The 26,539-nt window shown below is 45.7% G+C and overlaps 1 protein-coding gene across 1 annotated transcript; it reads right to left on the bottom strand.

Annotated features, from left to right (window-relative positions):
• Positions 1-3,228: 3,228 nt before the first annotated feature.
• Positions 3,229-26,114, bottom strand: RBM17 (RNA binding motif protein 17). Its single transcript, XM_027560147.1, has 12 exons — positions 25,986-26,114; positions 17,215-17,352; positions 16,563-16,679; positions 13,906-14,072; positions 12,995-13,092; positions 11,644-11,700; positions 10,324-10,465; positions 7,738-7,889; positions 6,606-6,679; positions 6,016-6,114; positions 4,742-4,814; positions 3,229-4,613 (listed from the first exon to the last, which is right to left on the bottom strand). The coding sequence occupies exons 2-12, from the start codon at positions 17,335-17,337 to the stop codon at positions 4,510-4,512; spliced, it is 1,206 nt and encodes a 401-aa protein (XP_027415948.1). The 5' UTR covers positions 17,338-17,352; positions 25,986-26,114; the 3' UTR covers positions 3,229-4,509.
• Between the last annotated feature and the right edge of the window lie 425 nt (positions 26,115-26,539).

The raw sequence follows: 26,539 nt of genomic DNA, 5'->3' as shown, positions 1-26,539 counted from the left end.
TGAGGTAGGCTGCCGTTGACAGGGGAGCGAGGGGTGCAGAAGGGAACTCCACTACTGTCACAGTAAAGTGTGCATCTGAAATGAAAGCTGTACCCTAAAAACCATGGCGGGACGTGCCAGCAGAACTAGCCTTGGGTCAGCAGGCCGCAGCGAGACAGGCGGGGTCGCACTGTCCCTCCTCCGTCCCTCCCCTGCAGTTCTGCCTGGAAAGCAGCCCCCTGGCCTCTCCCCGGGGCAATGCCTCCTCTGCCTTCAGCCCCAGCACACGTCCCCCTCGTGTTTATGGCCATGCTGCACCTAACCACGCCTAACAGACCTGCTCAGTCATCTGTGACCTCGGTACTCTACACGCAGGCAGCGGACTCACTGCTCATTTACTGTCTACCTTGTGCGTGCCAGACGCTGGGACTGGAGATAAAGTGCCACTGACCCCAAAGAGCTCAGTCAAGGGACATCTCTCACATTAGCCTGTTTCACCTTTTACCTTGCTTTTGCTTCTCTCTCTAGAACAAACTATGAACTCTTTGAAAGTATTATTCCCTTGTTCATTTTTTTCATTCTCAGTGCTAAAAGCAATTAGCAATATATACATAGCAACCCACAAATGCTTGTTGAAACAAAATGAAGAACTGAATTCTCCTTTAGGTATGGATGACTAAGAAGGCAGACTATAAGTAAGTCTGCGAGGTTTTATACTCGATAGTTTTTTATTGTCTACAAAGTAATTTCCCCCAGCCTTTGAATGTATCACACATTTTGGGACACACACAGACTATGAGCAAGAAGTGAATCTGCCTGCAAGCAGCTGAGAGCCCAAGGGTCCAGGGGTTCCCTCCGTTTTCCCCGAGACCTGCACCCAGGACTGTGGCAGCCCCTCACTGCCTGTGACCAGGACTCCCCTCCCCACCACGCTTAGCATGTTGGCCTCAAGTTCACTGAATGGCTGCCCTGGTTTAACTGGAAATGTGAAAAGCATTTCTAAAACCACCTCAACTGCCACTTACAGCTCACTGGCCAAACACAGGGCCACCCCTAGTTCCACGTTAGAAGTTCAGTCTTTTGGCTTTTAAAACAGAAGCCTAAGAATGTGAGGAGGAGCTTGGGAACAGGTGCTGTGCTGGACAGTGTCTGCCACAGCCGACCTTTCTGGCTCTGCACAAAGCACACGTCCGTCCTCCCACACTGACTTAACAGCACTCACCCTGGGCTGAGGAAGATGACCCCAGTCTCTTGCAGTCGACTTCAATGCAGCTTCGGGGTGAGGCGTCTTCTTGGGGCAGACGTGGCCTCTGTGCTGCAGCTTCTGCTACAAAGCCAGCCCAGCTGCCCTGGACACAGACCCAACATGCCATGGCTGGAGAGGACCAGGAGAGACCTCACACCCCAGGCCTGCCTGAGCGACAAAGGGCTTCCCTGGACAAGCTCTCATCCAAGTGCTCTGTCTTACAGCAGCTGATCCTGGGCTGTCCAGTTCCTCCTGGACCTCAGTGGCCAGTGTCTTGGGGCAATTCAAACCATCGCTTGAAGTGGGAAAGAATGCCTTTAACCCCAATTTGTAAGACCATACTCTCCAGTCTCAATTGCTACGGCTGCCAGCTGCTGGGCTCTTGGTTGAGGCTGTTCTGGTACGTTTTCCCAAACCAACAGGACTCTAATCTTGCAACTCTCAACTGACTCGGACTGCAAGCCTGAGTCTGGGAAAGCTTCTCTTGGCAAGGCCATACTTTCTTCTTCACCCTGCTTTCAAATCAGCTCCCTTCAGTTTGACTGTCAAGCTCTCGCGCAGGGCTCTGCAGCTCCCCATGTATGGCTTGCTTCACCTTCCTGACAACCCTAAGAAGTGGGTATGATCAGTCACTTCTGTTTTGAGCAGAGCCACCTGGTCAACACACAGAGTGACCCCATGAGGCCTGGCACCACCACAACTGCCTCAACAGACGATCAGCACAGCCACACCCAGCAGATTCCCTGTCCTTCAGTCAACGCCGGTCCAGTCAGGACCTTAAAGTACAGTAACAGTTTGGCAAAATGTTTTGCTACTAAATAACTAAGTTCATCAATTTTTCACCAACTAACCTAGGACAGCAGGCCCTCCCCTCTCTGTCTTTTAAGATCTGTCACTTTCAGTTCCAGGTATCGACTTATTCTTGGTTACAAGTGAGCGCACTCACTCTGACTGGTTTAAGCAGAAAAAGCATTTACGAGAAAAACAAAACCTAGACAGCAAACGCAATCTCCAGACCAGCTCCATTCACGCCTGGAGGCTTTACATAAAGAAATCACAAATCACAGCTACAAACTGCTCCAAAGACTGCCCTGACACACAAGAGGCCCTGCCTCAAGACAGATCTCTGCCCCCAAGGCTAGACAACACTGGGCCTACCCGCACCAGCTGAGGACGGCTGACGGAAAGAGCCAAGGGCCATTCTCCTGCCTCGAGGGGCTCGCAGACAGGCTGGGAGAGTGCACTCGGAGTCTCTACCTCAGGGAGGCAGGTGAACGCAGGGGACCTTCAAAGGCAGGAAGGGCTTTCAGATCAGAGGCAGGCCCACAAAGACAAATGTCTGACATTGAGGCTTTCTACTTATACTGGAGCTTCATTCATTTTCAACTTACACTGGAAACTTTCCATTGACATTGACTTGAATTTTAATTAATATTGAAAATTCATTTCACATTTCTCAAGCACTACCTTGTATAAGATTTTTAAATTATTCTAATACAGGAAATTCACTGCAAGTAATGCACTAGCTGATTACTGCAATCATGGAGAGTTTAACAATTAGAGAGATCAGGGGGATATTCACTAAATTTTACCCACGCTAATAGAAATCTTAATGAAGCACTGGCATTTCTCTGGTTGATGGTGAGAATGTTGGGAAAAGCCACCTCAACAATGATGTTATTATAGAGCTCAATAGTAATGAGCTGTCAAAGGGAGTTGGAATGTATACTTCCAAGACCTCAGGGTTCACACAAATTAAACTAAGCCATCATAACGAGTGCCTAGCACGAGCACATCTCAGCCCTTGTAAGACCAACTCCATCATGGGTATCTGGAGCCAAGTGTGAGGCTGGCTGCTGACTCTCAGGTCCTACAAAATGTCTAATTGTGTAGCTCTTTCACCTTTTGTTCTTAAACTCAAATTTATTTCATAGAGTATGTGCACTTTCTTCTCAGAAGCAGTCTTAATTCACTTTAACTCAGTAAAATAATACCACAAAAGAGAAAATGTTATTCTTTTATTTTATGTTAAATAAAAACATGAGAAAATCCTTTTTTAAAAAGGGTCAAAATATTCCTTATGTCTCCAAACCAAGTCCATGGATGCAAAGAAACGCTGGCTACTTTCCTCCCCCGCAGGGTCACACACACTGTCACGTTGAAAGGACCTGAAGAGACACCATGGCGCATGGCCCCAGCCGCCGCTTCAGGTTAAGTCACATGCAATATTCGGGCAAGCAAGGAGCAAAATACAGGCAGGCAGATTCTGGAAACACTTTCTGCTCGGGCCAAATATTATTATTTGTTTTGTCTTGCAATCCTGCTAAACATTTAAGCCACATATACCACTGTACTTTGATGGTACAGGTTTTCACAATTCCAGAATTGTAGTAATTGGCAGTACAGTTTAAGTAGCTGATGTGGTGGAATTTTATCCATTTAAAAATTACATATGAGAACAGGACTGCAAATTTTGCCAGTAGAAACATGACCCCAGGGAATCACCACTTCCACAACATTATCGGGCACACATTTACAATGCACCCATGAAGTTCTGAGTGAACCTGTCACTGCTGAGCTACGCTAAAGACGAGGCTTCAATCTCTGAAAACAAATGCTATATTCATGATTTCTATACCCAAATACTCCTAAATCCATCACAATCTCTAGAGTCTGACTTAGCTTAACTGAGAATGATTCATCCAAACAGGTCATGGTAGGCTCAAGATTCTTCAACCTTAGTTTAGGTTGTAAAGAGCTTTTTCTATGACTGGAGTCAATAAAAATTTCTCTGTTAGAGAAAGCAGAGGTTTTCACCTTAGGCAGACTGCCAAGATGATACTTTATTACAGAATTTATGAAGCTACAGTTTAGTAACTTGCAGGTTTTATTAAAAGAAATCAAAAAAAGAAAGAAAAGGGGAACACTACCCCACCAAAACTTTCTAGATTTTTTTTTAAGTGCAAGAAATGCTGTATCACTGAAGCACTTGAGAATTATCATGAAATCCTAGCAAAAAATGTAATCACCTCAGAAGTGGTAATAAAAAAGAGAAACAACCAGAGAGGCACACAGATTGCTTTTTGTTTGTTTTTTTAAAAGGATTTTTATACTATATTAAAAAACCACAAAATAAAAAAGGGATCAGTCAACATATATCTTAGAAGTCTTACAGAGTCTCTGCACCCATAGCCATGAAGGCCCCCTGACGCCTTGTTCTCCTCTGCTCAGTCTGCAGCTCGCTGAAGGATCGCTGGAGATGACTCAGGCTCTAGTTTTTAAAATCAAACTTGTTCTGCCAAATCCAGGACCCTGAATTTATCCAAATTGTAGAAACATGCTTTGACCACCCGTCCACCAAAATACCTCCCATTCAGATCAACAACAGCTAAAAGGCAAACAAAAAGACAGTTAGTTAAGGCAGGAATTCCATGAGACATTACAACAATATGTCTTCAAAATATTAAGATCACAAGTTCAACTTTTTAATTCTTTATCGTTAGCTGTACAACTTACCTTTAATTGCTGACTCAACCCTCTCGAATTCTAAAAATATTCGTACTGCTTCATCATCAGGGGCACCAGGAATCTGGAAAAGAAATGGAGTACAGTAAGTAAAGATATCATCAGAGATGTCACTGACTGAGTTTTCCTCCACAAATGATTTTTGTCAGAGTATTCCAACTACAGATAAGCAGTGCTCAAATGCCAAGGATCTAAGTGTAATTTGTGTTTGTGTGTGCATGTGTACGCTCAGTCGTGTCCAACTCTTTGCGACCTCGTGGACTGTAGCCCACCAGGTTCCTCTGTCCATGGGATTTGCCAGGCAATAATACTGGGATGGGTTGCCATTTCCTTTTCCAGTTAAGTGTAATTTACTCGTCATCAAAATTCACTGAACGTCTGTTTTGGACAGGCCGTGTGCTAAGTGTGAGCAAAAGGCAGCTAAGCAATACCCCTGCAGGTCCTATGCCATCAGACACATAAACAGATAATTATGCAGTCAACAGACACAACCCAGCATGGAGGAGAAGCTGAGGTGAGCAGGAACTAAAATAAAACATCTGTACGTGAACTGTCTCTCATACCAGGCTGAGTTCCTCTGTTAAGCTTTCTAGGCCCCGTTGCACTGTGTAAGCACGACTCCCGCTAATCCCCACCACACCCACCACCGTGCAGCCCTCCCCAGTCTCCAGAAGCCGTGACCCTATGGGAACACCTGTTCCCTCCTACCCAAATCCTACCCACACAGTCCAAAGCTCCACTCACATCTGATACTGTTCACAAAGCCTCCTCGAACTATTCCACATTGATCTAATCCTCCTCTCAAACTCCTATACTTGTAAGTCAGTGCTGATAAGTCTAGCAACTGAACATTCTCTAACTTTGTTTGTTGTTTCTTCAACTGAACGTGTCACCGAGAGCACAGGAGGCACCTGCCTGACCCCAGGGGAGTCAGCACTGGTATGTGGGAGGCACTAAATTAAGCACCTGCCAAAAGAAGGAAGCCAAGGCACATGTGACCCCCCGTCACTAAACTACTGAACCCACTGTCATCAAGTCTAAACGTCAGTCACAAAATGAAATGTTTCTTCACCAAATAAATTTGAAGTTCTTCTTATGCTAGTATCTGAAATTGCAATAACTGAGTAAAAGTAGTGTAACTAACCAACACATGTCACCTTCTAAAGTAAGACAGTATGTTACTTACAATGCATCCTCTATTTACAGAAAATGCTTTGTAACCTATCAATCATAATTTGGGTTATAAACAAAGAAATCTCTCTTACTTCAAATATCACACATTTTCCAACTTTGCCATATTTTTCACACTCTTCCTTGGTTTCTACTTCCAAGTCTTCATCCACCTCTCCTGCACCAACCATGTTCTATAAACAAATATATAAATTCCAGTATTGAGTATAATTGACAACTATGTAAAAGAGACGTGTAAGTAACTTTTTTCCAAGATGGCAAATGTTTCCAAACCTAAATGACCCAAAAGAAAATTTTCATTCCTGAAATATTCTGAAGTAGGTTAGTTTTTTTAAAAAAATTTAAAAATATACATTAGGCTTCAATAAGTTACCAGAGCACCTGGGCAAACACCAGAATACATAAACCAAGCTGAATTTCTGATAATTTTCTGATAACATTTTAAAGTAATTTTTCACTGTAGTCTTAAATACTAATGTTTAGCAAAGAAACACTAGAGAAAAGGAATCTAAAAACCAGTCTTCCAGGGAGTCTGCCCACAAGCACCACTTTCAGTTCGCTTCAGCTATCCCATCATCAGTGGGGCTGACTGCATGCAGGGGCAGGGCCAGGGGAGGGACACGCGACCCACAAGGCAAACAGGGCTCCTCCCTCAGCTCCTTACCCTGAGTAGGACCACTTTGGTAGGACACTTAAGTATTTCAGTTAATGGATTTGAATCTGACTTCTTGGCTGCGTCTGTAAGAAAAATGTCATCAGACAGAAGTGTTAGGGCACCAAGTCTAAGTTACAACGAGCAATTTACTTTCAACAGCAATCCCCATTCTCTATATCCTAGAGCCAGCATCTACAGTCTCTGAGCAAAGATGCAGCCTTTCCTATCTGAAAGCATCATTTTGCTTTGGTATAATTTTTACCACAACTTCTAGAACTTTTTAACATCCTCAGGTGCATTTTTGCTTAGTTCACTTCCTAAAGGGCCGACAGGGCACGGTGATCACCACCCTCAGAAGTGAGTCTTGGCTCAGGCAGTGGTCAGTGGTCCTGAGCCCAGTGTAAACGAGCAGTCCATCAGCCAGCCGTGAGCTGACCAGTGTCAGATACCCTCCCAGAGTGGGCTGACTGCTGGTTTCTGGTTCCAGTCTGTGAAGCTTACTGCTGCTTCCTCAAGCTCTATGTCAACATGCCTGCCAGGAAAAGTTCTCTTCCTTCTTCAGGAAAAGGCATTCAGCTAAGACTGATTCAAAACTACTGAGTTCTGCTGCTTAAAGTGCTAAATCATGTTTGACTCATTCCAGTACGCCCTCACTACAGAACAGACTGTAACCATCAAATGAAAATAAAACACCAAGTAGGCATCACCTACCAGAAGACTGCAAAATAACGCTACTTTTACAGAACAGCCAGTAAGAAAATTAGGATGAAAGCAGCCAGAAAAAAGCAAAAAGCAGAGAACCCTTACAGGATAGAGATACAGCAGAAAGAATCACTGATATACTCTGTATGGCTCTGTGTTGCTATAAAAACACAGTAACGGTTGTATCAGTATAACAAGGCTCTTTCCGGAGGAGAAGCAGGCATGCCAGGATTTCTGGAGTCCTGTTCATTTCTGCCAAAGCCTCTCATCTTCTTTTCCTCCTACAGGCATTCTCTGTCCTGAACTATTTGTAAAGATGGGCCTCAGAACTTTGTTTCCACCACCCAGAGCTGGAAGGCATCACGATGAGGAATTCTCTCATTCAGGATGGCCTGCCCCCGCCCATACCCCCAGGAGCCCTGCCCGAGGGGAAGCCCACCTTTCTCGGTGGCGTCGCCCACAATGATCTTGCCGCCCCGCTTGCTGGTCTTCTCCACCGACAGCGCTGTGCTCAGGCCCTGCTCATGCTTCCCGAGACCCTGGCCTTCCCGGAAGCCGTACTTCTGCATGATTTTATGTGCTACCGTGCCCCTGCGAGGAGGAAAAGGAGAAAGGTCCCTGCACTTGAGTCACAGCACAGATTGGATTTTACATCACAGTAATCTCCTTCCAGGAAGAGAGAATGTAGATTCCACAATGGCGTTGATGATGCCATATACCTACTAATGGGCTATGAGATCGAAGTTGTGGGATGTTCAGGAGAAAGATTAAAAAGTGGATGCTGCAATCCTGGGTGCACTGAGATAACCTCTGAGGTAAAGGAAACACTAGTTCCTCTGGTAAGAGTTCCCCAGGGCCTGTTAGAAAATACCAGACTTCCTGTGTGCCCCTGTACCTGCTCTGCTACAAGGCTCATAACCAGTTTAAGTAATCCTCTCAAAAACTAAGTATGGTTTCATGTAATGAAGATGACTGCATTTTTCTAAACAGTACAGAAGAGTTTCCAATGACTGACTTCATAAATGAAGGATGCTTAAGGACTATCTGTTTAATAGATGGAAATAAAGAAACTGGGGCCCACAGTGGCTGCCTAGCTTAAGGCTGACTGACAGCAAAGGAAGACATCCCATGTTGGTATTAACGGTAGGACTGAAATTGAAACACACAACTCTTGAATTCTTAGTCCACTGCTCTTCCTTTAATTAGTGATAGCTTTCAAACTGCACAGGGAGAAGCCTCAAGGGTACTGAACACTGCTTCTTAGGGCCTGAACCCCAAAACCCTGCTTCAAACAGAACTGTTCAGTTCAGTTCAGTCGCTCAGTCGTGTCCGATTCTTTGTGACCCCATGAATCACAGCACACCAGGCCTCCCTGTCCATCACCAACTCCCGGACTTCACTCAGACTCATGTCCATCGAGTCGGTGATGCCATCCAGCCATCTTATCCTCTGTCGTCCCCTTCTCCTCCTGCCCCCAATCCCTCCCAGCATCAGACTCTTTTCTAATGAGTCAACTCTTCGCATGAGGTGGCCAAAGTATTGGAGTTTCTGCTTCAGCATCAGTCCTTCCAATGAACACCCAGGGCTGATCTCCTTTAGAATGGACTGGTTGGATCTCCTTGCAGTCCAAGGGACTCTCAAGAGTCTTCTCCAACACCACAGTTCAAAAGCATCAATTCTTCAGCGCTCAGCCTTCTTCACAGTCCAACTCTCACATCCATACATGACCACAGGAAAAACCATAGCCTTGACTAGACGGACCTTACCTCCAGTATCTCACATACGTAATTTCCTTAAATATTTCATTTGAACAAGTTGTTCCAGGGCTAAAAAGACTGAAGACTGATAACTGTACTATATTGTACCTTCTTTTGGCATAAAGATTTAATACCTTTTTCTTGCCAGCAATAAGGCAATTTTTTTCACTAGCAGGAAAAAACAAAATCAGCCCCCAGTGATGTCATGCCTGTGTCCCTTCAGTACACTCCAGGGCAGCCCCACAAGCTTCTCTCCAATGGGGAACATCCTCTGTGTGCACCGCCCAGGGCAGTAGCTATGAGCTTTGTGTGGCTACTGAGCACTCAAGACTAGCGTGAGGAAAGAAATACATGCTGAATTCTATTCACATTCAATTAGAGCCCTGAGTGGCCAGGAGGCCCCAGAGAACAGCACAGGTCGAGAAGAGAGGTATCAAGGTGAGAACTCCAAATCCTCTCACAGCGTGCAAACCCTGGCCTGCTCCTCAGCTCTGGCCAGCCTGGCCCCAAAAGAGCGAAGGCAGAATCAAAGCGCTCACATAGGCGAAGGCAGACCAGAGAGGCCTCTGCAGGCACAGCCTCTCCACCAGAGGCGCTGTCCTTCTAGAGGACAGAGAGCAAAGGCCTCGGCGCAATGCTGCTCCACTGCCACTCCCGGAGCACTAGAGGACTAAACAATACACAACACTCTCTTAACCACAACACATGTCAAATCCAGCGAGTCCTAAAAAAAACCCACAAGCCCCACCTGAAGTCAACCTTAAAACTGGTTTTCAAACACTGGCAAACAAATTTCTAATTATAGGTAGAAGGACTAAAAGTTTTTAGACCAAAGGTATAGACTTATAACCTTAAAGCAAACGTCATTTTATCAAGAAAAAAAAGGATGTCATTCATCTTTTGGACATAGTGTAAGTCAAGTCTAATTAGTATGAGCTATTTACAAATGTTCTGAAAACAAATATAAGTAACAATCAGAAACTGTTCCTACCTAGAGAATATAATGTTCAGCATCCCAATCACTCAACACTTCCGATAAAAAGCTTTACGTTTTGTACAAAACGGTAACAGGGTCATGCTGCAATACCCTCCCAGTGACTCAAGTCCTGATCCTGCGTGACTGAGCGCACCAAGCACTCCTTGTAAACCCGCTAAAGCCCTCATCTCCAAACGCGCTGCATCCACTGGAAAGTCTGACCACACCACCCCCGGCCCCCTAGAGTCCCACCCTCCCTGCACCCGCCGAGGCGCAAGTGCCCGACCATTACCCCATGTTGGCGAGGAAGGAGTTGCCAGGGCCGGTTGGGGATCGGGGTCTGTCTTGTTCCTCGTACACTGGGGGAGGAATAGCAGCTTTGGAAGACTGTGAGCGAGGTCGTGAATCCTCTTCATAAGGGAAGTCTCGGGGTACTGTTGGATGACAGGAAACAGGATTTTATTTTTTGTGCCTCCTTACGCCAGCATACAACAAAGGTCTCTGAGGTCAGGGACCACATGCCAGTTCAGTGAAGTGCAACCCCAGCTGTGCAACAGAATTAGCAAGGAAGCTCAGAGAGCTCCAGATGCTTGGGCTCCACTCCCAGAGACTGGTTTCAGTTGGGGTTTATGGTTTGTCAGGTATTTTCATTATTATTTAACTTTTTTTGTCTGTATTATCTTCTTTATAAAAAGGTAACATTCATAGGTATTTAAAAACTCTGGGGATGGTTACATTTTCTCGGGATAGTTTAGGTATGCTCCAACACAGAGAGTAGGAAAATGAACTAGAAGGTTCATCAAAGTCCAGTTCCAACCCCCAATTTGAGAACCGATCCCTGGAGACTTCTGGGACTCTGAGTTAAGGCACACACCCTGTGACTGAGGGACCTCACTCGGGAATGTGCTGCCACCTTGTGGAGGGTCACAAGTGTAACAGCTCCTAGATCACAGAGCTGTGGAGAGTCCCTTGGACTGCAAGGAGATCCAACCAGTCCATCCTAAAGGAGGTCAGTCCTGAGTGTTCACTGGAAGGACCGATGTTGAAGCTCAAACTCCAATACTATGGCCACCTGATGCGAAGAGCTGACTCACTGGAAAAGACCCTGACTCTGGGAAAGAATGAAGGTGGGAGGAGAAGGGGACGACAGAGGATGAGATGGTTGGATGGCATCGCTGACTCAATGGACATACTTTGAGTAAACTCCGGGAGTTGGTGAGGGACAGGGAGGCCTGGTGTGCTGCAGTCCATGGGGTCACAGAGTCGGACACGACTGAGCGACTGAACTGAACTGAGATCACTGAGCACAGAACTTGCCAACTGAGCTACTATTTGTTTTAACCTAAATCCAAATATGAAATGTTAGAGAAAACAAAATGAATTATTTTTAACAGCAAACAAAAAAGCATCTTGCTGCAGAAAAACCCTAGAAACTGGCATAAAAACTCCTGAAGCATAAGGGGTGGAAGGTGCTCTTGGCCGAGGGCTAGAGTGAGGAGGGTTTGGGGGCCTTTTCCCTGCACCCAGGTGCCTGGCTGATTCCAGCTAAGGCTTCCCAAGACTGGGTTAAAGACATGTATCTGAACAGAAGAGGGAAGAAACAGGTACTTACATTCTTTGTCCTTCTCCACAAGAGACGTGGGAGGTGCAATGGCAGCTCCGCCCATACCTGCAAAACACACATTCCGCTGAGCAAGGGCTGAGTGAGGAGGAAGGAGTCAGCCCGGGGCCACTGAATCGCACCCCCAGCCCAAAGGGAGAGGCAGGAAGGCACACTACTCCACCCTCTCGCTAACACCTGAAGAGTTCAGTGTTTGAAACCAGGGTTAAAAGTACACAAGTAGGTATCACTGCTTGGGTGTGTGGGTACTTCTGGTCACAGTCTGCTTTGTGCTGTCATCATTCTTGTTCACATTTCCTAGACAGAGAACAGTGGACACAAACAAACCAAAGCAGACTCCACTTGCTATCAGACAACCAGAGGGAAAACATGAACAGAGAACATAGGGATTTTTCATCAGAGAAAACCCCTAACATATGTATTATAACTTAATCACCAATGCTGCTGCTGCTAAGTCACTTCAGTCGTGTCCGACTCTGTGCGACCCCATAGACGGCAGCCCACCAGGCTCCCCCGTCCCTGGGATTCTCCAGGCAAGAACACTGGAGTGGGTTGCCATTTCCTTCTCCAATGCATGAAAGTGAAAAGGGAAAGTGAAGTTGCTCAGTCGTGTCCGACTCTAGCGACCCCATGGACTGCAGCCTACCAGGCTCCTCCATCCATGGGAAATCACCAGTGAGACACTCCAAAAAATGATAAAATGTAAATTAAAGAAACCAATTACAAAACCATGCTGCACCAGCATGAAATGTTTCAAAGAAATTTCCCACAATCAGTGTACAGGCAGGCGGCAACCACACGTTATGAAGCCGTTCTCTCAGAATGGACAGGGCCTAGCTATCTAGCGGTCACCAAGCACCTGGCTCTCACACAACGACGATGCTGCCTGTGAGGCTTCAGAGATGGAGATGGTCTGACAGAGCACGAGCTCAGACCGAATCCCTACCCCGCTTGTGACACTGCCAGAAGCCAGCATTCAGGGAAGCCCAGCCATGCATGGGGGTGGCAAGGACTCTGGACACGAGTGCAGACTCTCCACTCAGTGCTGTTCTTAATCAAAGTGCAGATGGACAGACAACAGGTGGGCACGACTGTGCTACGGACAGAGACGAGCACAGGCATGTAGTTTAAGGTGTGCTCAAAGGTCCAAAAAGTAAATGTTAGAAAGACCATCTGTGAAAACACGACGAAAAGTTAAACCCCATACAAATGTGGGTTTTTGCTGAGATGCCAGACAGCAAACTACCCAAATCAATGTCAGCTGAACTAGTTATCAAACTGAATATAGAAGGAAAGGGTAGAATTGCACATCTAAAACATGACATTTATGTTCAGGCATTACTTCTTTTCCTCCTCTCTCGCTCATAATCTTCATCTTCATCAGAATCTGGATCAGGTCGCCTGGAAAACCCACTAGCTTCATGTCTGTCTTTACGCCGCCTGTGGTAACAGATGGAACAATTCAGAGATGTGAACCCAAGGAAGTCACCTTGACTTTAGGGGGCGTGAGGGGTAGGGGATATGCAAACAACTGATTAAACACCAAAGCAGCAAACATATGACAAGTGAGAAAAATCCAGAAGATAAACTGAAAAATTTAACAGGTATACGCATATAAATAGCAAGAAAAGTTTCCTTGATATTTACCTCTTTCAACACTAAAGCGAATCAACACAGGTAAGTTAATGAAATAATTTCGATTGTCTAGAACATGCTTTCACTTCATGAAATGAGTCAATAAATAACGAGAAATAGTATATTAATGTTTTATATAATCATTTAAAAATTAATACTCGGCATTTTTAAAAGAAGAAATGCAAATAAATCTTTGTTACCCATACTTTCGAAAAACATAAAAGATGTTATGAGTTCTTAAAAACTCTATCTGGCTCAAAAATAGTAAAAGGTGAAAAAACATTTTAAGTATTTTAAGCAGTATGACTCTAGTAGAGTCAGAACACAGGGAAAACAAAAAGCAAAACCTATTATTCAACATCAGTTTGTAAGCTATTTTTCTAAAAACTCACTCAAAATGTATGTTCTAAGTTTTCTGCATCTATATGCGAACTTGCTCTGGACTTTGTTTCCATGATGGGATGTAACAACCACACACTCTTAACAATAATCTGACTCCTGAGAACTGTTCAGACCAACCACAAAACCCACTCAGTCCACAGACAGCACTGAAGTTCTCATAACATCTGAATGAACATTTCAAACATAACCCCATCCCACACTTGCATGAGGCCTTACTTTTCTCTCTCTTCTATTTCCTTCTGTCTTTCCAGCTCCCGCTGCCTCTGTCGCTCCTCTCTTTGGCGCTTCACTACTTTCTCATAATCGTTAGGAAACATGGGATCATATTCATCAGCTAAGGGGATCAAAACTTCTCCTGCAGAAAACCCGCTGGGAACAGGGTCCTGAGGAAGGGAAAATGCCAAAGTAAGTATCACCCTCTGTCTTGGAGTTTTATTCACAAAATTAAGGTCAAGGACCATGCAGGACCCCGAGGATCACCTGTCCGCCTCTGTTCTACAGATGAGGGAGCAGATGCCCAAGGAGGCTCGGAGACTTGGCCTGTTCAGGCGCCCAGCCCAGGAGCAGCAGAGCATGGCAAAGTTCACCTCTCAGTTCAGGATCAATTCCATAAACACCCTACAGCATTTTCTTAAAAAAAGCTGCCATTACCCAAAATTTTAAGCAATAAATTTGATTTTTTAGAGTAAATATAGAATACTTCTATTTTTATATACATAAAAACTTAAAATACAAAACAACTTATGAATAACATATTCTTGCAGTCATTTAATATAATAATCCCAGATTTTGATTACATGGAGACATGACATATTAAGACTCTCAAAAAAAAGAGGAAAGAAAAGTAGAAAGCCTCGTCCTGGGCTCTGAATGCTCTGGAGTCCACAGCCTCCCAAGGCCGCTGCATCTCAGGCCCTGAGTCTGAACAGGGCACGTAACTCCCTTCACAGCACAGTTCATTTTTTTAAAGTCCACTAAGTCAGGTTTTTGTGTTTCTCTTTTGTTCATTTACAAACTGCTCTTTGAGAGAAAAAGAACAAAAGGCAAACAGTGCACTAGAAACACAAGATGAAAAGGGGGCTTCGCCCTAGGCTGGGGGTCTTGAGATCCGTGGTTCTCATAAGCCCTGACCCACTGCATGGACTCACGCTCCTACATCTTCGTACTTTCTTCTGTTTGTTTCTCTAGCATGACACCCTCTTACTGTCTGTAAAAATAAGATGCCTTTCCTGGTCCCCACAGATACCCAAATGAGTGCAGGTCAAGGTCCCTAAGCTCCCACTCTGCAACTGTCAGAAGCGTGCCCAGCACTGCCAAAGGCAGGACGGCTGTTTGTAAAATGTATTTTACATATGAACACAAAACAGGCATGATACAGAGAGCTTATGCTCAGTATCAATGGATCTAAATCTAACAATTCCTGGATTATACTGGGCACTGAATTACAATGTGGATGACATTTTCTCATCATATTAATAAAACAAACACTTCATGGTCTCCTTACAATTAAAAATCAAAAATCCCTTTGATTTGTTGAATAAACAAAATTAGAAAAATAACTGTAATCACCTCCCAGACCCTATCACTGGAAATCTGACACAAATCTATTTACCACAAGGCTCCCAAAGGGAAAGTATTCATTTGTATGCACATAAAAGACATTTCTAAAACACAAAAGCACCTGAACAACATTTCCATTCAGTTATTATTAAAACAGGAGAAGCTAACAATCAGCAACTCAATTTATTTAACACTGCCATCACAAAGTTCCAACTCAGAACAAACTGTCAGCACGAAGGATAATTCTCTGTCGTTAAATCTGACAGCAAACAACTTTTACTGTGTGAACCCTGCTAAGTTCAACAATGAGCCATCCTGCTCTAAATGCCATGAAGAATACAGGGGCTTGCTTCATTTTAACAGACTGACAGTTAATACCCAACACTGCAGAGGGTGGGAAAAACTCAAACACTCACACGCTGCAGGTGATACAACTCTGCCAGAGACAACTTGGCAACAAATAAACTGTCCAGGAAAGGGAATCATCTCCTGAAGTCACCTCAGGAAGTCTATCCTAAGAAAATTTTAAATGCACAGAAAGCTCTCTGAAAAGGTGTCCCTAAAAGGTTTACTGGCCCTACAGTTAGGAAGTGAGTGTGTAAATCACCACACACTTACCTGATGGGAACACTTTACAACTAAAAATTGGCTATGTAGCAAGAAGAAAATGCTTACTGATTAAATCTGGGGGTGATATATAGGTTCTGGAGTCAATATACAGGAACAGATGATTAACCAGTTCTTGATTAGATGCAGCAAGAAAAAATTAGGTGACAAATTTGTGGGAAAAAATGTTAAATGACTAAGAATCATCAGAAAAGTTCCCTTGTGGGGAACCAAGTGGTTTTCCCTCTTGACAGACTACCAGACTGCAGGAGAAGGATCAGCTCCTCTGGCCGTGAAACCCCATGGAGAGCTTCAGCGCCTGCCACACAGGGGAGCGCAGTGAAGCCACTGGGATGAGCGCCTGGCCCTGTACTCTTTGACACAGGTGGACAGCACAGTATATTAAGTGAGAAACGCAATGAGGGGACAGAAGATGCGGGAGGCAAAGAATACCAAGTTCTTAAATTCTTAAGTCATTTCTTTTTCTTTTCGCCAACCTCCAATTTCTGATTAATTAACTACTGAGCTTTAAACAGATTAAGTGTTTTAAAGTTGATAAAACCAGAGCAAAAATTAAACTGAATGTGATACTGACTAGATTGCAAGGCCTACAGAGGAAGTGTGCTCAGAGTGACGTGTGGCAAGTGCAGCCTGGAAAGCAGGAGAGCCCACCCACAGGTGTGTGTGTGTTGGTGGCGGGGGTGTACCTTGAGGCCTGCAGCCACGTGCGGTGGAGTGTCCACGATCTGCCGCTCATCCGAAGAGCCGCCTCGCTTTAGGTCGATTACTGGAGCAAGGACTGTACTTTGTTTTGTCCTCTGGCTCTAAAATCATCAAAAACCAAGAAAAGTGTACTTAGGCTTCAAATCAAAATTCAGATTACTTGTAACAAAGCTTTTTTTTTGGTCTCTGCAACAAACCTGTCAGATATGAGAGAAACAATCTTAAAACAATAGCCTTTTAATTCAATTATTACGATAACCATATACTAGTTCCTTTTCCTTACAACACAAATCTCCATTTTCAGAAAAGGTTTACAGAAAGATTGGCCACTGTTAAATTTTCAGATGAAATAATACACTGAAAAAACTCTATGCTTGGACATACTGAAGTTTGAAAACCAGCATCACTGCTGGAAATCCAAAGTACTCTTTTCCTCATCCTGATTCTCTGAAACAGTTCTATTTCCAGGAGACGTGAAATGACCTTCAGCTCCTATTCCTCCCCTCCCTACCCCAGCCTCTCCTCCGGCCACGCAGGAGCCCTACATATTCAACAAAGAGGTAGGGCAGTGGCTCTCACTCCTCAGCAGGCACCTGCCGGGCCTCTTTCCTCACAGGTGGGCTTAGCTTCTCTCACCTTGGCCTGAGTGAGAGCTGCCTTCTTCACCTGGAGCTGAGACTGCAGGAGTTTGAAGTTTTTGGACCAGCCTTCTGTTTTTGAGTCACTGGTCTCCACTCCCAGGTCATCGTACAAGGACATCTTCTCAGTTCAGTGCTGAAAGGGAAGTGGATAGGGGTTAAAGAATGTAGTGAAGATTTCTAATTAAAATATGCAGTGGCATGGAATTTCAGAGGTAGGAGGTATCTGATGAGATCACCTCGTCCAGGAACATTCAGTGACAGAAGCCAAGACACCTGATATCACCAATCAGTGCCCTTTCTAATACCCATGTGCTATTTTCAAAATAAACCTCTAGCATGAATTTTCCTGTATATAAGATCATGTGATCAAGTAATTCAGGAGTGAAATCATTCTGTTCTACAGAATGAGGGAAGGAAGTTCTACAGTCAGGGCATTCTTAACTATACATATTCATTAAAAAAATAATTCTACTTTGTGTCAGTAACAAAAAGTAGAAGCCTTACAAAAACACCTATTACCAGGTGAGTTAGCACAATTAACCACCTTTTCAGGGGGAGTGGGGGTGGAGGTTGATGGCGGGGAAGCTACACTTTTATAAAATTTTATTATATGCCTACAAATAAGGGGAAAACCCCAGAAATGATCTTACAGATGTGACAGGAGAGTAGAAGGTTAGATTGTATAATACCCAGGCTTCCTCGTATCCCACCTGGTGATCTTTAATGACTCTGAGCACAAAGACAGAATCCACAATCTATATGTGAATGACTGACACATGCTGTCTCCGCAGACAGAGGATGAAGACAACAAAAATGACAACAGGTAACACTTGTTCAGTCCTCTCAGTTGTGTCCAGCTCTTCGGGACCCCATGGACTGCAGCACCCCAGGCTCCCCTGTCCTCCACCATCTCCCGGAATTTGCTCAAACTCATGTTCACTGAGTCAGCGATGGCATCCAACCATCCTCCGTCGTCCCCTTCTCCTCCTGCCCTCCATCTTTCCCAGCATCAGGATCTTTTCCAATGAGTGGGCTCTTTACATCAGGTGGCCAAAGGATTGCAGCTTCAGCTTCAGTCCTTCCAGCGAATACTCAGGGATGATTTCCTTTAGGATTGACTGGTTTGACCTCCTTGCAGTCCAAGGGACTCTCAAGAGTTTCTCTAACACCACAGGTCAAAAGCATCTATTCTTTGGCACCCAGCCTTCTTCATGGTCCACCTCTCACATCCATACATGACCACTGGAAAAACCATAGTCTTGACTAGATAGATGGACTTCTGCTGCAAAGTAATGTCTCTGCTTTTTAATACACTGTCTAGGTTTGTCATAGTTTTTCTTCCAAGGAACAAGTCTTTTAATTTCATGGCTGCAGTCACCATCCACGGTGATTTTGGAGCCCAAGAAAATAAAGTCTGTCACTGTTTCCACTTTTTCCCCATCTATTTGCCATAAACTGATGGGACCAGATACTATGATCTTAGTTTTTTGAATGTTGAGTTTTAAGCCAGTTTTTTCATTCTCCTCTTTCACCTTCATCAATAGGCTCTTTAGTCCCTCTTCGCTTTCTGACGTTAGGATAACAGCCTATCACACTTGCCAGGGTGGTCAACGACGTAACTGCTACAGAAGCCTAGGAGGAGGCTACCAGTAAAGCCAAGAGCAGTCCAGGAGCGGGTGGAGACTTCCGGAAATAAATCTGCTCCAGGTCAAACCCAGTCAGAAGTCCACACCTCTAGCTGCTAAGTCCTTACTGCCACGTTTGAAAACCTCAACATTCTGAAACCCAAAACACGGCTCATTTCTCAAAATAAGACAGCAATCTGTTTCTTACAGTTGGAAAGGGGAAAAAAAATTGACTGAAAACCCTAAACTGCAAAGAAGTGCTTAACACAGGAGTTGCTAACTTATGAACACATCCCAAAAGTGTGTCAGTTCCCAGGCTCAGACAGCATTTCGCCATTGAAACTGTGTCACACAAATCCTGTTTTGCCTGTGTTATGTCTCAGAAAGAGAAGGTGATACATACAGGAAGGGAAATATCTAATTTTCCCCCAGAGTCACATCTGACCTGGGGCAAAACTTCTGTGTCTGCTCACTTCTCCACCCTTCTGTGCATGGATCTTAAGACCCCAACACCCCAACACCTCGGCTGACCTGGTTCCACGGTGCATGGGGCGGGGGTGAGGGGTTGGATGCTGCCTCCCTCCCTCAGGAAAGCTGTTCGGCTCCTGAGCTGAAGTCAGCCCTGGTCACCTATGGGTGCCTTTCAGAGTTCCTTCCCTACTTTATACCTGAACGCTGTGATGACCTGAGAGCTCTCAGTGCTGAGTGCTAAATGAAAGGCCCCAAGGCAGTGCACAAGCAGGGTGAATAAGAGCAGAGCCCAGGGTACTGGTGGCTGAGTGCTCCAAGTGACACACAAAACAACGGAGACACGCCTAACGGTTCTCTCCTCACGGCTTCTGGGACAATTCACTGGCTCAGCAGGGACGAAGAATTCCCTGAAGAGTGTATCCCGCAGGGGCATGCCCGCTGCCTTCAGCGCCAGACAAAGCGGACTTGGCAACACCTTGTCACGGTATTAAGCTTGAGACAAGCGCCAGACAAGCGCAAGACACTGAGGCTAAACGTAGAAAAGTTAATGAATTCCATTTCTCATCTAAGCATGCCTGAAATCTGATCAGGTCTCCAAAGTTTTGCAGGTAATACCGCTGGGGTCCACTTCAGAACCTACTATTTTAATCCACAGTCTTATAAACTCCACAAAAACCTATATTCAGTGTGTGGAGGTCACTGCTCTACCCTCAGACTAAGATCAGTGTCTGCCCCAGAGTCGAACAGGGAATCAGGCCAACTGCTCAGTTAACACACTAATTGCAACCTTCTCTTATCCAGGACTTCAGAAATTTCTGGCCACTGATGACTACATAAGACCACAGAGCTGCAGAGGCTGTCATGCACTTTTCTTCCAGCCTACTTGGTGTTCAAAACTAATCCTTCTTTTCCAGGTACACATCCTTAAAGTTTAAATTTAACCTAAAAAACTCAGAACAACAGCAAAGAAAAAACAATGCTGAGTGACCAGCTTGCAAAGGGCCCGTGAATGATGCCAGGTTTGAGCTGCACGAGTCCACTTACATGTGGCCTGTTTTCCACAGTAAATACTGTAGGACCACAACATCCGAGGTCGGTGGAATCCATAGATACTGAGGGCCAACTGTGAAGTTACACGATTTTTCTGCTGCGGAGGGTCGGGGCCCCTGACCCCTGCCTTTTTCAAGGGTCAACTGTACTGTGGTTTTCAGAACACTGCTTCAGAAATGACCATGCATCTTTCATCTAACCTAGTCTAATGTTTTGAGACCTCATCATTCAGTTGATCACCAGACCAAAGCCTAGTAAACAAACTGTGGGTTCATTTGCTTTACCTTTCTTTCTTCTTATAAAGGCAAGAGAAGACTGACAGACACATTTTGGCAAACAAATACAAACAACACTTTCTGGGAAATTATAAAGCTAAATTATCAAACTTTGTTTATAAACCAAACTCTACTTTGTGTGTGTGTGTGTTAGTCGCTCAGTCGTGTCTGACTCTTTGCGATCCCATGGACTGCAGCCCACCAAGCTCCTCTGTCCGTGGGATTCTCCAGGCAAGAATACTGGAGTGGATTGCCATTCCCTTCTCCAGAGAAACTTCACAACCCAGGGATCAAACCCTGGTCTCCTGCATCGCAGGCAGATTCTCTACGGTTTGAGCTACAGGGGAGTCCTTTTTCACTTTACTTCTCTCAGTACTGCTTAGTAAGAAATTTGAAAACATCATTAAGAAAGGTATTTACAAATAAGATTGGTCTCTAGAGACTGGCTCAAAACGGTGGAGCAAAAGAACGTGCGCTCATCTCCTGCCAGAGCACCAAAATCACAATTAGCTGTTGAACAGCCATCAACAGGGAGATACCAGAACCCACTAAAAAAGATACCCTCCATTCAAGGACAAAGGAGAAGCTGCAGTGAAATGGTAGGAGAGGCACAATCAGGACAAAATCACATCTTACACCTGCCAGGTCGGTGACCCATACTCTGGCAAATACCACCACCAGAGTTCTCACACTGCTCTGAAGGTTCTAGGCCCCACATCAGGCTCCCCAGCCAGGGGGTCTGGCCAAGGGACTGGGAATCCCCTAGAAACCTGACTTTGAAGGCCAGCGGGATTTGATTACAGGACTCGCACAGGACTGGGGGGAAAAAGACTCCACTCTTAGAGTGCAAACAAAACCTTGTGCTCACTAGAACCCAGGGGAAAGGAACATTCACCCCACAGGAGACTGATCCAGACCTACCGTGAGTGTCTGCAGGTCCCCTGCAGAGGTGTGGGTTGGCAGTGGCCCGCCAGGGACAGGGGCACTGGTAGCAGCAGTACTGGGAGATGTATCTCGGCTCGGTGTAAGTCCTCTGGGAGGTGCCAAAGCCCTATCGTAGAGCCTGTGGGCTTCCCTGGTGGCTCAGAGGGTAAAGCGTCTGTCTGCAATGTGGGAGACCGGGGTTCGACCCCTGGGTTGGGAAGATTCCCCTGGAGAAGGAAATGCCAACCCACTCCAGTACGCTTGCCTGGAAAATTCCATGGACAGAGGAGCCTGGAGGGCTACAGTCCATGGAGCTGCAAAAGAGTCGGCCATGACTGAGTGACTTCACTCGCTCACTCATAGAGCCTGTAGACTCCAAGACTGGGTCACCTCAGGCCAAACAACTAACAGGAAGGGAGCACAGCCCCATCCATAGACAGACAACTGGAGTCAAGTTTTACTGAGCATGACCCCATCCACTTGAGCAAGACCCAGCATTCCCACAGCCAGTCCCTCCCATCAGGAAGCTTGCACAGCCTCTTATCCTCATCCACCAGAGAGCAGATAGAAGAAATAAGAACTACAATCCCAGAAGCCTCCAAAACTAATACTACAATCACAGAAAGCTAACCAAGAGGAAAAGAAATAGGATTCTGTCCCAGATGAAGGATCAAGATAAATCCCCAGAAAAACTAGAGCAAGTGGAGATAGGTAACTTCCCAGAAAAAGAATTCAGAATAATGATACTGAAGATGACCCAGGATCTCAGAAAAAGAATGGAGGGGACACAAGAAATGTTTACCAAAGACCGAGAAGAATTTAAGAACAAATAAATAGAGCTGAATAACACACTAGAAGGAATCCATAGGAGAATAACTGAGGCAGAAGAATGGATAAATGACCTGGAAGACAGAATGGTGGAAATCACTGCTGCAGAACAGAATATAGAAAAAAGAAGGAAAAGAAACGAAGGCAGCCTAAGAGACCTCTGAGAAAACATTAAACAGAGCAATATTTGCCTTCTAGGGGGTCCCAGAAGGAGAAGAGAGAAACAACCTGAGAAAATATCTGAAGAGATAATAGCTGAAAACTTCCCTAACATGGGAAGGGAAATAATCAACCAAGTCTAGGAAGCACAGAGTCCCATGCAGGATACAAATAATGGTCTCAATGGAAATCAAGTAACCAAATGCCCACTAAACTGAAGGGAAAAGACCAACTTATTTATTTTTGCATTTCCAATTTCTGGCAAAGAGGAGGCATTCAATAAACATTTTTAAATATCAACAATTAAATAAATTCTTTTTTAGCCACATGAATCAGCAGTGAAACTACACAACGCCCACAGGCTCCACTAGGAAGTAAAGAGGAAACAAAAGCTTCTGAGGTGGATGGTAGTAATGGGCACACAACACATTTAAAAATAGTTCAAATAACAAATTTTATGTTATGTATATTTTACCACAATCAAAATTTTTAAAAAAACTAGGTAAAAGGGAGAGGAGCAGCAGCACTAGGCAAGGCAGTGTGAGCTAACAGGATGCTGGATGTCCCCCTAGGGACGGAGTGAACATGATGCAAACATTTTCCCTATTTCAGGGCTACACGCTCAAGCAATGCAGAGGCGCTCTACCTCCAACAGAGTGCTTTCAGCCAAGAGCCCAACTCCTAAGACTTCGTCACCCAACTGGCGAGGCTCCATGCCATCACACTTCCTCCAACCCCAGTCTACCTGAAGCTAGTTGTTGACAATGGCACCTGATTCGCCTCCGTCTGCTTCCAAAGTCATTGTGCAGCAAAATCTTATGTTCATTTAAAGTTCCCCGTTTCTGTTCTCAAAACCTTCAAAAACATAGCTTAAATATCAGAAACTGATGCCCCCTTACTAGCATCTGCTAGCTTTCTGTACCTCGGAGCTTACACATCAGATCTCCTCATCACAGTAAAGGCAGAAGAGCTCTCTTCAGAGATCTTCAAATTCATAGAACTGGACGGACCACAGCAACGACACGCTCTACCCACCTGCACTTGTAAGACTTGCTTTAATGAACTACTATAATGCAACAAGCACCAGTGAGACAAGAGACCACCCTCCACCCGTATGGTCCCCATCCCATCCCATCCACCCAAGTGATCTCCCTGGCCCAGCAGCAGCCTGAACCCCATTCTAATTCCCTCCTTTCCTCCTTTTATATAACCTTACCAACACAGCTTGTTGCATCCATTCCTTAAAAAGTATATGTATCTTCACTTTAGCTGCCTCAAGTACTTGTAAATATGTCACAGTTGATTCGTGCATCCTCTCTGCGGCAAACACTGAAAACAACAAGTGCACTAACAAGACTCTGTTATGACCTGAACTGCACCTCATTAACGCTCAGATGTCTTTCAGATGATACAACACATTTACTTCATGAAGTCTGGTGACAGGTAATAGAAACGGAGCACTTTCTAACATTTGGATATATCTTAGGAAGCCAGGACCAAATGGAAATACAAACAGTTGATTTTCATAACCTCTTTAAAATACCACCTCACTATTGACTTCGTTTTCATAGTAACATCAGCCTTTGATCAACACATCTTCCAGGTATGCTCCTTTTTCTTTCACTTAAAAAGAAACACGGTAAACACAGCTCTTCTGGAAGAATGATGACTTTTCAAGATTCTACCCAAGCTAAAGAAGTATTTTTTTAAAACACGTGCAACTGGCAAAAAAGAACGTGGAAGACATCTTCTCAGGAGCACCCCACGTGCTCATCTTTTAAGTACATCTCTGAAGCCTTTGCTAACAACAACCCTCACATAAAACCAGCTACCCCCTGAACACACTCACATCATGTTAGGCTCCACTGGGTGACATGTCTGTCTCTTACTATATCATAAAGCCCTCAGAGGCAACAAGGGCTGTTTCTGTCTTCATCTTTATATCTCCAACTGAGCACCTTGCTTGGGACATTGTTAAGCACTTTTAAAATATTTTCTAAATACATCAGTGAGTTGTCAGTCAGCACACAACACATTTTTTAGTATATACCATTTGCTTTATTTCTTCTAAAAATAAAACACCCACAGTTTAAGTTACTAATGTAATATCCCATATCGCCTAAATATCCTCACTATAAAAAATGCCTGTGGCCCTTAACTCACAGAACTGTGGAAACTGAATTGCATCCTTTAAAAACTCCACCTGGTGAAGAGAGACGCAGTCCGCACCTACCTGAGAATGTGCAGAATTTTGCCCTCCCCCAGAATATCCTATTTCCCACCCACTTGCCTGCTTCCCTGGTGGCTCAGACGTTAAAGCGTCTGCCTCCAATGCGGGAGACCCCGGTTCGATCCCTGGGTCGGGAAGATCCCCTGCAGAAGGAAATGGTAACCCACTCCAGTGTTCTTGCCTGGAGAATCCCATGGACGGAGAAGCCTGGTGGGCTATAGTCCACGGGGTCGCAGAGTCGGACACGACTGAGCGACTTCACTGTACACTATACTGCCTGCCTCTAGGAATAAGCACCTCCCAGGGCCCTCCTTCATTGATTTCTTAGAGAACCGTCTTGATCCGACCTGACTACCCATGTTCACACTTCTATCTGCCTTTCCTGCAGTTTCCAGAATGCACTAAGGTGCTTCACCTTTGCTACCTTTACACTTATTTCCTCTGCAGGGAAGCTTTCCCCCATCCTGCACATCTAACAAAACACCCCCAAGACTCAGTTACACGCCTCACTCCTTTGCAAGCCTTTCCAGACCGACCGAGGCGTGGCTTTTTACACTTGTTTCTCTGGAAACTAAACTCACGGGAGCGTACACACAAAATCTTACTGATCTAACTTATCTGCTGTTCCTAAACATGACCTGGGCAAAAGGAAACGCTCAAGCAAAAAAAAAAAAAAACGCTTGGTGACTGGATATCGAAGCTAAAATATCGCTTCCGAGGCAGTGCCGGAGCCTCGTCCAGGTACAACCCCTGTCTCTGAGGGATGGCCAGAGGGAGGAAACGGATTCCTTCCTCGGCGTCCCTGGCCCCGGCCACAGACTGTTCAGACCTTCCTACCGGGTTCAAGGGACCAAGAGCTGTTCCCGGACAGACGGACAGCGAGAGGGAGGGAAAGGCGCCCTCGGGTCCAGGAGACACAAGGACAGAGCAAACAGACAAGGAAGAAAAAGAGTAGAGAAGGGGTGCGAGGGCCCGACAAACCGAGGCACATAAAGGAAGGAGGCAGCAGGGAGCGAGAGAAGATGGGGAGGCTTACCAGCGGCCAGGCCGCCAGGCGCGGGGCAGCCAGCGGCGCGGGGCAGGTCAGGGACCTCCGCCCCTCGCGGTGCGGCCTAAAGCCGCGGCCTCACCTGCCGCGACGCCCGGCCGAGGAGGCGCGCCGGCCCCGGCCCCCGCCCGCCCACCGGCCCCAGAGACCACTTACCCGGCCCCCCCGGCCGACGCTCCCGGGCCGCGGCGGCGCACCGAGGCCGACGCGCCGCCGACACCGCGGGCTGGGCGCTCGGCGTCAGCCCCCGACGGCAGCACCGCTCCGGCGCCAACCCCTACGCAGACTCCGCGGGACGCGCGGCGGCGCGGGGTCACGGCGCGTACGGCCGGAAGAGAGGCGCCCGGCGCCTGCGTTGAGGGCGCCCCTGCTGCCGCGCGCCCCCTGCCGGCCGGAGGACCGAGCCCGCAGAGCCGAGAAACTTCCTCTGCCGCCAAGAGGGGTCGCGATGGCACAAGGTTGTGACGCTACACACCCCGGGAGCCTGGCATTGACCTCGGGCGGAGAGGACAACTGGTCCAGGGCTGCAAAGGTTGGCTTCATGGGGAACACATGTACACCCGTGGCGGGTTCATGTCAATGTATGGCAAAACCAATACAATATTGTAAAGTAATTAGCCTCCAATTAAAATAAATAAATTTATATTAAAAAAAAAACTGTTCATCATCAGTGTGCACAAAGCTAAAGATAAATCATAGTAGGAGAGATG

This window comes from Bos indicus x Bos taurus, chromosome 13, assembly GCF_003369695.1.
Source record: "Bos indicus x Bos taurus breed Angus x Brahman F1 hybrid chromosome 13, Bos_hybrid_MaternalHap_v2.0, whole genome shotgun sequence".
Taxonomy (NCBI): Eukaryota; Metazoa; Chordata; class Mammalia; order Artiodactyla; family Bovidae; genus Bos; species Bos indicus x Bos taurus.
The sequence above is the reverse complement of the archived record's forward strand: the minus strand, read 5'-3'. Positions and strand labels throughout refer to the sequence as shown.

Bases quoted from the DNA above. Each gene is read 5' to 3' on its own strand.
- RBM17 (XM_027560147.1), bottom strand. From the start codon at position 17,337: ATGTCCTTGTACGATGACCTGGGAGTGGAGACCAGTGACTCAAAAACA. The intron at 10,466-11,643 runs GTAAGTACCTGT...GTCATCCAACAG, and splicing joins TGTGGAGAAGGACAAAGAAT to TACCCCGAGACTTCCCTTAT. The intron at 6,115-6,605 runs GTAAGGAGCTGA...ATTTGTTTATAG, and splicing joins CCAAAGTGGTCCTACTCAGG to AACATGGTTGGTGCAGGAGA.